The sequence below is a fragment of the Haliotis rufescens genome, unplaced genomic scaffold (assembly GCF_023055435.1).
Source record: "Haliotis rufescens isolate VD_foot unplaced genomic scaffold, xgHalRufe1.0.p SCAF_4, whole genome shotgun sequence".
In the NCBI taxonomy this organism is placed as follows: Eukaryota; Metazoa; Mollusca; class Gastropoda; order Lepetellida; family Haliotidae; genus Haliotis; species Haliotis rufescens.
The window spans coordinates 8,769,906-8,780,842 of NW_025964112.1; the positions used below are offsets into that span (position 1 = coordinate 8,769,906).

The 10,937-nt window shown below is 38.2% G+C and overlaps 1 protein-coding gene across 1 annotated transcript; it reads left to right on the forward strand.

Annotated features, from left to right (window-relative positions):
- LOC124135836 lies at positions 1-8,802 on the forward strand. Its single transcript, XM_048382430.1, has 10 exons — positions 1-145; positions 797-998; positions 1,884-2,017; positions 3,384-3,513; positions 3,995-4,113; positions 4,718-4,892; positions 6,081-6,220; positions 6,640-6,739; positions 8,051-8,234; positions 8,701-8,802. The coding sequence occupies exons 1-9, from the start codon at positions 97-99 to the stop codon at positions 8,187-8,189; spliced, it is 1,188 nt and encodes a 395-aa protein (XP_048238387.1). The 5' UTR covers positions 1-96; the 3' UTR covers positions 8,190-8,234; positions 8,701-8,802.
- Positions 8,803-10,937: the final 2,135 nt, after the last annotated feature.

A 10,937-nucleotide genomic window follows, 5' to 3' on the forward strand; every position in this document is an offset into this window, starting at 1 on the left:
TACAGGCGACACGGATTCCCACGTGGGTGTGTATCAAGCCCTGCATATAATATATGTGCAGGGAAACGTGTATGTTCATTATAAGCGCTGGCAACCATGAGGCTCTTGTTCCTGTTCGTGTTCCTGCTGTTTTCGGTGGTTTCCGGTAAGTTTATTTACGTCTCTGCCTTTTGAATAGTAAAATGGTTAAATGGGATATTCACTCCATAAACTGGGACGACGTGGTGTCATCCAGTTTTATTAATCTGTTGTTACTATTCGCTAGATACTGGGTCCTGGGGGTGCTTGGGGAGTCTATAGGATTTTGCTTTTGCTGAAATAATGGATCATGCAAACACGAACACTATGATTTATGAGTGTAATTGTAACATATATTTCTCATCTAATTTGGGGCGGTGGAGTAGCCTGGTGGTTAAAGCGTTCGCTCGTCACGCCGAAGATCCGGGTCTGATTCATCACATGGGTACGATATGTGAAGCCCATTTCTGGTGTCCCTTGCCATGATATTGCTGGAATATTGCTAAAAGCGGCGTGAAACCAAACGTACTCACTCACTCATCTTATTCGTGTTATACTGAGAACATCTTTGGTGTTATGGCGACTGAAACTCGAACCCTACCATTTTCTTGCGTAACCCGGCACACCCTGTACCATCGCAAAACGTGATACAAATTTGCAAATCTCTCGAGCACTAATATATCTGTTTCTTCCTGTGAAAGCTAAATTTTAAATGCGAGGATGTTGATTTTGCAATAAGCGAGAACAAATTAGAAGAACTCATTGAATAATTTTCCAGGGAAGAATGGAACCTCAGATGTGATCGATTTCTCCCAACTAGTAAACTGCAGCGATCTACAATCTGTGTTGTTAATTGAACAAAAGTGTTTTGAAGAATACGGCGTCACCTTCAAAATTCCATCCTTAAGCGAAATCAACAACTCGTCCGGAGCTGCATTATCGTCTTCGATAACCCCAGGTTATTTAGATGACATGTGTAGGTTAGTATGAACAATTCCTTTAATAACACTTTAATAACATCAACAATCATACTTCATGCTACTATCAATGATGATTGCGGCATTGGAATAGCGAAAAACAAGATCAAATGATAATGATAATTGAAATACTACCATTATGATTTTAGTGCAGTGACTGATGTTTTACGCCGCAGTCAAGGATGCCCAAGTATCAATGTATGAAGTCGAATATTGACCGGGCAATCTGGTGACTGGCGTTGTTGATGCATATCATCGAATCCCAATTGCTCATGCTGTAAATCAACTTGATGGTTTAGGCTCGATTATTTGAAGACTGCCACCCTAAAGCTGGAATATTGCAAATGTCAATAAAATCAGACATCCCAATAGGTTCATGTCAGAACGACCTTTCATCCCATCAATCAGTTAACCAGATCGGGAAAGTGACAGTTGGAAAGTGTTTTCTGATCATGCAAACTCGAAATGGTTAATACGAGGTATTCCGAACGACAGTAAAGGGCTGTACGACTGATTCCATAAAAGATCGTCTTCGTCTCGCTTTAAAGGATAATAAACATTTGAAAGTGACTTTAACAGAAGAGAATTGACTATAGCCCGTAGGAAGTACTTGACAATTAATGGGATGACCTGAGAGCTCTGTTTAGCGGTTGGTATATTGCTAAGTGTGGTGCTAAACAACAAACAAAAAAACAGAGTAGTATTTGACATTAACCCTGCTCGAACGACAGTATGGTTGTGTATGTTTCTGCAATTGCGTATCTTTTGATAATATGATACAGAATATATGATACATTCAACTTTTTTATAACATTGTTGCAAAACATACGAAATGATTCTCGTTCATGTTGCCCATGTTATAACATTGTCATTTGACGAAACGTTCAGGAATCTTGACGGTTATGGGAAGGCCGCTGTTTGTGTTGGTAACATAAACAGGAAGTGTTTAAAACAGACTGATACGTCTCCGACGGCAGACAAGATAAAGAAGTGGCAAGAATATGCCTGCGCCAACAAGGACAGTGAGTATAGCGTAATTGTTAACCACTGACAAAGGAATTGGACACAATTGTCACCGGATCCTATCCGTTATGTCAGTAATAGACCATAGTAAACGCCAGAGAATAAACAGTCTTGATTATCTGCTCAAACAGATTCAATTGGTCTTAAATCACCTCTGATAATGTGACATGTATCAGTGTTACGAAGTTTCCAACATGAAACGCAAAGCTAATCCTAGAAATGGGTTTGTACAAGCTAAAATTGTGAAATAAGTAAATGACCAAACATGATTAATGTATTTTATTCAAAAATACAGTTTTATATTTACAATCAAAACAGGCAGTACAATGGTCAAACAAATGGCAATAGCAGTAAGTATCAGGCCTCACAATATATTTCCGATCACTCACGAATGTCCAAAAAATTTCAGTCGAATGTCGTTAAACAATGCTGCCTCTATTTTAGAATTCAAAATGGTTTTGGAATTCGGTAATTTCAGATAGGTATCCCGTCTGTACTTGATAGGTAGATAAAATGCAAGACAGGTTGTAAAAGACCTCGAATCGCACTCTTGTCGCTCTTATATAGGTACAACCACCCTTTTAGAAACTGTCCAAGCTCCAGCCTTTGGTGTCTACATTTCACAACTTAAGTTGTACAATCGAGCATGCTCTTTCCTTCAAAGAACGTTATGCGACCCTTGCGCAAACTTGTTTGATCAAGGTTACAACATTCAAGGCCACATTAAAGCTTTCCAAAGCCGTCCTCTTTCCTTTCTTGTTACCATAAAAAATTCTGTTGTAAGCTGAGTAACTCGTGTCGAAAGTTACTGTTGTATCCCTCCAACATATTTCTAGCCATAAAAGGGACATTGAAAGCCACAGATGCGTTTTTAGTTCGACATGTCAAGTCTTCAAAACGTTTTGTGCAGGATGTATTTGATGTAAAGTTGGATTGAATTCAGGATTAGTTATCAAAACAGGATATGTTTTGAAATTTTTGAACCACGTAAGATGTGTTCGAAAGAAAAATGTTCGACATGCTTGTCTGAAATATATTGTTTACTGATAAACCTCGATAACTCAACCTTCATAAACTGAATAAATTGTTCAAGGGGATGTACAAGTCCTTTTGGCTCTGTGATATCAAATCACTCGAAACTACAACCAGCTCTATATATAGTACTTCGAGGTTTCTCGGTGCACTAATTCATTTTATTGATGTCAAATTGGTTTCCACCTTAGATGTTAAGAAGCTTGCTATCTTTTTTAACTTTACCATAGGCAACCGTAAGAACTTATACCAGTACATAAATAAAACAGTACTGTTTTTATAATCCCCGGCTATCTAGTTGTTTAACTATTGAGTACGTCATTGTTCCTCAAGAGCTCAACATGACCTGCATGGTCGAAGTGACGTCTAAAACGGGGGACTGTGCCGATGTCAGCAGTTACATAACCACCAATGATTACCTTCACCTCAACATTACTGAGTTGATGCACAAGATAGAGTGTTTGTGAGTAACTTGTCGTCAAATACTAATATCCTTCTTTAAAATGATACAACCCGTGTGCGTGAGTGCGTGTATTTATCTCATGACCACCATTCTTAGTTTTTATGGAAGTTCACAGGCAGGAAAACATTTGTGTAACTCACATCAGGCCTGATTAAAAGATTATTAGATTCTTGCTATCATTTCTTCCCCAATAGTCGTACATGGTATTATAGAAAGGCTGATTGATATCCATGAACAGGTTCTTCCGATATTTACTTTTCCCCAAAACTATAAAACATCGAATCTTTGACATTCCATCATTAGCAACTAGAAGATATCAACCTCATTAAGTCTTGACATGAAATACATTACATTACAATACCAAATCCGTTGAAAGTTAATTTGATGTGTCTTGTACATGAAACAGAGCTATAACCCCTCACAATCTCATCAAAATCTTAATTATATTAAAGGTTGATTTCATTTGAATTATCTACGTCAGGTCAGCACAGATGTCGTCGCTATGTGCCCGAAAGTACATGCCAGCCTGTGGCGAGGCCGCACTCCATATCTATGAAGCAAACGTGCCAAACAACACAGACTGCTCGTCATTTGCTACAGGTTCGTCACAACAGGACTGACAGACATCCTCACACACATATGATCAGTAAAACAGCAGATGGATTAAGGAGATGTAGTTGTATGCAAAGGCTATTAATGAACATTATATTAACTCTGTTGTGTGTTGAGTAAAGTTGTAAATAATTAAATATAGTTACTAGTATATACGATCTACAGCCTGAACGTTAAACTGTACCTGTCATACTCTTAGGGATGCTGGCGACGTAACATTATATATTCAACTTTTCTCAAAACCTAACTGTCATATCATTTTGGTGTTATTTGACTGTAAAATATTCTCATTCATTTATTGTTGCAAGAGCTTTAGATCGATGTTCATGATATCAATCGATGGATTATCTGTTCGAGAATCGATTATTTACAGACCGCAATCATATAGCTGGAATATTCTGAGTGCGGCGTTAAACAACAATCAACAAACAGACAGACACACAAGCAATTTCTGGTATTTGCCATGTGCATACACATTTTCTGGTCGTTTCATCGAGTAGGTTTGAGAATCATTTATAAACAAGCCTTCCTGTAAATACATGTACCATGGCATATTCCTACGACTTGATATTAATTCATTCACTTCCGTCAGGCCCAGACATCACCAGCGTGGACTGTTCCACCACTGAAAACATCCGAAGCAGCTACCATCAATGCTTAATGTACAACAGTGTATTGCTAGATGTCCCGAAGCAACTAACAAGTGAAGGCACAAGCCATTACATTATGAACGCTATGGCAATGAGTGAAAGCAAGACGATGTGCAGGTAATTTTAAGAAATCGCTTACTACCACCTCGAACTCCTGTAGTTACAAGTGTCTGTTTTCAATATCAATATAAAACATCAAAGCCAAAGAATAACCAGTCTCGAGTATCCATTGGACCAAAAGGCAAGATATCAGTTGAAATTATATGAATGGATCACGGAAAACCAGACATCGCGGGTAAGGGATTGATCAATATTAACAGTTTTACAAATTAAGACAGGAGACATGTGAGAAAAGTAAAGTTCTATTTACTAATGTGCAATCTCAACCAGGATGACAGCGGTATTTTGACCGTTATATCTGAGGGTGCGCTGCTTCTCTGGCGTCTGTTATCTATCGCCGTCTTTTCCATAAACATTTTCTTGATGTTGCTTCAATTGTCGCCTGAAAGTGTACCAAGAATTGAGGGCATGGTTATCCATCCGTAAAGAAGCGGAATTTCGTATGCGTACAGAAAATAGCGTATCTTCCCGAGGCAAGAGAGTTGACTGACTATAAAAGTCCAGTTTCCACTTTTAAAGCCAGTTAACTCTCTTGCCTCGGGAAGATGAATAGCGCGGCATAGATCTTAAAGTCTCCAAAATATATTTCTCCATTTTCAGGGTTCCTTTTAAAATTACGTATATAAAAACACATACATCTTTATCTTTTATCAACCAGTAACATTTTTGTCAATTGTATGTTATTACAAAACTTTAAGTATAGGATTATTCGAATGTACATCTAATTCATGCTTCGGAAATACGTATTTTGAGAACTTTTAAAATCATTTTGCTTCCATTTACTATCTTCTGAATTTTCTTATGTAGAACTAATGTAAACATTTTAGACATTTGAGAAAATATATTACCAAACAAGCAGGTGAGCTACGTTTTTATGAGACGATACTATTGAGCATTTTCACACCAGGCACAGTTGACCGATATGAAATGATTTTCAAAAAGGGCACATTAAAGGGAACGTGAACTTATTTCAGAAGCAACTATCCCAGCATGAATTATAGAATGACTAAATAGTACATGTTACATATACAGAATATACATAAACATACAGCGAGCTCCATAAGTTACGTTCTATATCGTACAGTAATCTGAAGAACTACCAGCTGACAGTGAACTGTGTGTAACATACACAGAATATACATAAACATACAGCGTGCTTCATAAGTTACGTTCTATATCATACAGTAATCTGAAGAACTACCAGCTGGCAGTGAACTGTACTCTGTGGGTACAGGAGCAGTGCAGTGACCACGTGACAAAGCCGATGGTGGCCGACTCCAAGACAGTGCATGACGGCTTGGCTAAACTCTGCGGCCACATCCAGGGTAAGATATACGTCAAAATGTCCATCCGTTATTTATACGTGTATGTCTTTGTTGAGACTCGAGACGCACACAACATTCAAGTTCCATAATTATACTTGTGTAGAGGTTGGCATTTTCATTTTTTTTTAAACCCGGTGAGATTTGAAAGTCATTTTGAAAGTATACAGTGCATGGATACAATATATTTATTTTATTTCAAACTAGTATATACTAATTTAAATCCGGGATATAGAGTCATACATGTCTTCGATTTTTAGACGTGTTGAAGGTGGAATTTTTAAAACGGCGATATTTAAATTTAAAAAGGAAGAACTATGTATAATTTAGAAAAGGCATTCTTTTTTATTTAATTCAAAGTTGTATGGTATTTTTATTTAAGAATGATATAGTGAATCTTTCTTATAATTGTCTGTTCCTAGATTTCGACACTCAGTGCGTACAGAATGCACCTAAAGCAGTTTGCGGCAGTGGCCATGGACTCCAAGCTTTGGATTCAACTAGCCCAAGACACCTGTGCGCGTAAGTAAATTTCATCAGAGATCTTTCGGTTCAAAGACACCATGACGGTCTGAAGAATGCTTAGTACCTTATTAAATATTTCTATGTTAGATCAATGGTGTATTCACGTGGATAATTGGTAAAGAAGTTGCATGCATGTATTGAGCTGCAAACAATATAGCAGGCTCTACCGTGTTTACAACCCACGGTGTCACTGGTAGTCCAAAAGGATGTCACAGTATGCCTGAACGCAACTTTAATCAGGCTGAACTCAGTAATATTCCATCTAGATGCATTAACCGGGGACCTATCAATAGTCGTGTTCAGTCAGACCAGTGGTTGATAGCATGAATGAAGATCAACGCCTGGATTGCATAATGACGCACAATCACCCAGGTGACACACTGTAACCACCAGATGTTCATTAAGTTTCTGACACCCATAGTATATATTGTAGCAAAACAAATAAAAGCGACAAAACCCTATAGATAACCATACGAATTCTCTATTAAAAGTAATGTCCATTGTGATATGGTTATGAATAACTAGTGATGATGACAGTTGTTCCCGATGTGATCGTATTTGTTCCACCAATGTCACCCGTCACAAACACGTGCAATGGAAAGTCAATGGTTTAGCTGAATTTGTTTCGGAAATGTCTTCCACAAGTCTATCAAACACATTTTAAAAGCTTTACTAAGGTCTTCAATGTTGCAACCCCGATGGAACAACTTATGTGCATGAGTCGTATGAAGATTTATTGAATTTTCGAACGAAAGCGTTAGACCAGCTTTTGTGAAACGTGTACTAAGGTTAAAACAAGGCGTGTGTTCCCTTTCCGCGAAAACCTTGTGTCATCTCTCTATCAATGGTTGAGCTGAATTGCTTTGGAAATGTCTTCCACAAGTCTATCATAAACATTTTAAAAGCTTTACATAGGCCTTGAATGTTGTTACCCTAATGTGCAGGAGTATGAACCTTTATTCAATCTTCAAACGAAGGAGATGGACTGGCTTCTGTAAAACGTGTACTAACGGTAAAACAGGACATGTGTTCCCTTTACGCGGAGACCTTGTGTTCCCTTTACGCGGACACCTTGTGTCATCTCTGACTCAGTATGATAATTTCAAATAAGTTTCACTTTTTGCCTTTTGCGCTTTATGGAATATGTCCGTAATCCAGACTGGTTATTACCTGGTATTAACGTTTTCTTATTCACCATGCTTTAAATAAGTGTCAAGAGTTTTCAGATTCCTTGCGCCTTTTTTATATATGATATTTTTACTCAGGATTGTACATGGTAACTCTGGAAGTGTTTTTGCTTGTTTTCAGTGCCACTAGTGCCACCCGGAAGTGTCTGGTGTCGGCAGTGAGTGGCTGCAGCAAGACGACTGTCAGCATGTACGAAGACCTCCTGCGTAGCCAATCCCCGTCTATGTGTCTGACCGCTGGGTCAGTCGTAATTGGCTGATGTAGATTGTCAGTTACAGCTTCACGTAGCTTAAACGGAGATTAAATATGTTCCAATATCTACATCGAAGTTGTTTTAAGTTTTGTTATTCCTGTATTTTCCTGGTTTGTCCAGGTATTTTGCAATGCTAACCTATGTTATTGACAGTGTATTTAGAAGTGTAATATTTTTCATACATGACCTTCTGAGGATAAAAATGAGGAAAGTACCCGAGAGTTATATATTATAAATAATTATTGGCTGTCGTTTGATTTAAGATAACCACAGAACAAGAATTCAGTCTCTGGTCGGGTTCTGTGCTAGCTGATAACACAAACAAATATTAATATGAGGGTTGTAAATAAAGCGACAGAACCCTTTCCATATCCAATAGAAATCTCTGTATTAAGCAAAGTCGATTATACAATTCCGATTATATCATGAGCATGTGTTTATAAATCACTATAAAACAGTAATCACACCAGGTTCCGCGAAAAGGTGAGCATATCCTGCCCCACCGGTGGCACCCGTCACAAACACATGCAAAGGCAACTCAATTTGTAAGTTCGATCTGAATGTATTATGACGTCACAGCTCGAAAATGCCGTGAAAGCCCCTTGACACGTTGTCAAATTTGTATTTGTTGAGTTTGTAACGTATTTTAAGAAACTAAAAGAAAATAGTACAAAAGAAAGTCCACATTCAGATTGTTCGGGTTTCACCCTTGAAATACTCCAACTCTCGAATATATAAGTGCGAGTACTGTCATTAACATTGAAGCCACACGTTTGCCAGCCCGGCTCTTGGGGTTGGGTGTGGTCGTCCTTCCCCCCTGCACACAGGGGTCGGGGACCTGGGTTGACAGCAGGTGCGTGTACAGTTCAGCAGTGCTTGGACCACAGGATTCCACAGAGGCTTTCATGCAGTCGGTGATGGTTTGGATGATACTGTTGGGTACCAAAAAAGTAAATTAGGTTCATACACTTTCAACACCTTGCTCCATGTTCCAATCTCGGGTCCCCGTGAAGATCCGTGTTAGAATTTGGGCTTTTCGTAAGACTATCGGGATCTGGTTGTTAGGCTCGCTGACTTGGTTGTCGCATGCCATCGTATCCTAATTGCGTAAATCGATTCTCATGATGTCAATCACTGGCTTGTCAATGTCGTGATGTTAAAGGGGATTGTACGTACATCAGAAATATACATATTTATGTTACTCCAAAATCAGCTGTAACTCAATGTACATTCTCTTGCCAAATACCCCGAGTTCTGTCTGATTGTTGACAACTTTTGGTATATCACTTGCCAGGGGATAGATCCAAGAACAGGTATTACGGCAGCTCGGTGGTTTACGACGACACACATTAGCTGCCAGAATCCGGTCGTTGTGTGTTCGAACCCCGGGTTTGAAAGCATTAGGACCGGGACACGGAGCACTGTTATACATTTATATTTAAGTTATAGAGTCTGGCCACCCTTTAGGACAATAGAGGACCAATCTTACAATGGAATCCCCACGGGTCTGTTTTATCGAAGCACTAACAGAACATTATTTACCATATTCACATAACTACAAAGCAGTAAGAAAACGTACAACTTAAAAATGTTATCCATAGAGTTGTTCGTTTACTTCTTACACACCAACTTCTAGAATGCCAATCAAACAGCTACAAAGCAGCACATGTTTTAATAATGCAATGATCAGACATATCCCCCATCAACATTTTATCTATCTACCTGCATATTTGCTCGGGCGTGCTGGAATTAACCATCCTTTTCTCACAGGTGCTCTGGTCGGCGTTCATCACACAACTGAAGGCAAAATCTAGAAAAAAACATACGGTAAACTCTAACTCGATGTCCAAATCTATGTCACTATTGTTCAATCAATTTTAAAGGTTTTTTACATTGATTGAAATGTCTTTCTTAAAGAAATATACAAACTAAAATCTGAACAACTGATAATTGAGCTACCATATGAAAAGTGCCACTGCACTGTAGCTTACCTGGACATGCAACTTATAATGCCAACAAAGACAGCCACAAAAATTAATATATTAATTAATATTATTAATTTTCTGCTTAAATTCTAAACTCTGCATAAATACTGATTTAAACAGAATCCTAAGGAAAAAAGTGTATGTCAAAGATAAGCTACCTGCCTGGCGATTTTAGAAGAGACGAAGTTTACGGAGACAGATATGCATTTTGAGAGATTTTAAGAGCATGGTATAAACAAGGTCAACATATGAACTATTGAAGGACACCACAAACTAAACACTTACACTAAACATTTAATTACATTTAGTACAAAAAGGACCGAGGAATGACCGTAAATAGATTTTTCAATATGGTTGCTTTGCCCTGCTTTACCGGTAGCATCCGCCACTGACACGATTTGCAAAAGAATGTGCCGTATTATCATTGTCTAATGTCAATGATACATGTGTTCAAAATACTAATTCTGAAAAAGACAATCAGCAACACAAGAGATAGGAGAAAAGCTGTGCGTTTTCAGAAAAACATGTCTCAGAAAATGTCATATATTGCAAGTGTGTAACCAAAGCCAAAGTTGAAAGAAAATATAATTCAAAAGGTCAACGCCAGGGAATAACCAGTCTCGAATATCTACCGAAGCATATCTAAATATTCATGCCAAAACAATGAACATTTGTGTTTTGTTTTTGTATTACACCTACTATCAAAATCCTTGTGTTCGCAAAATGAGGTCATTCCGAGAGTGGTAGAATGGGGGTCAGCAAACAGGTG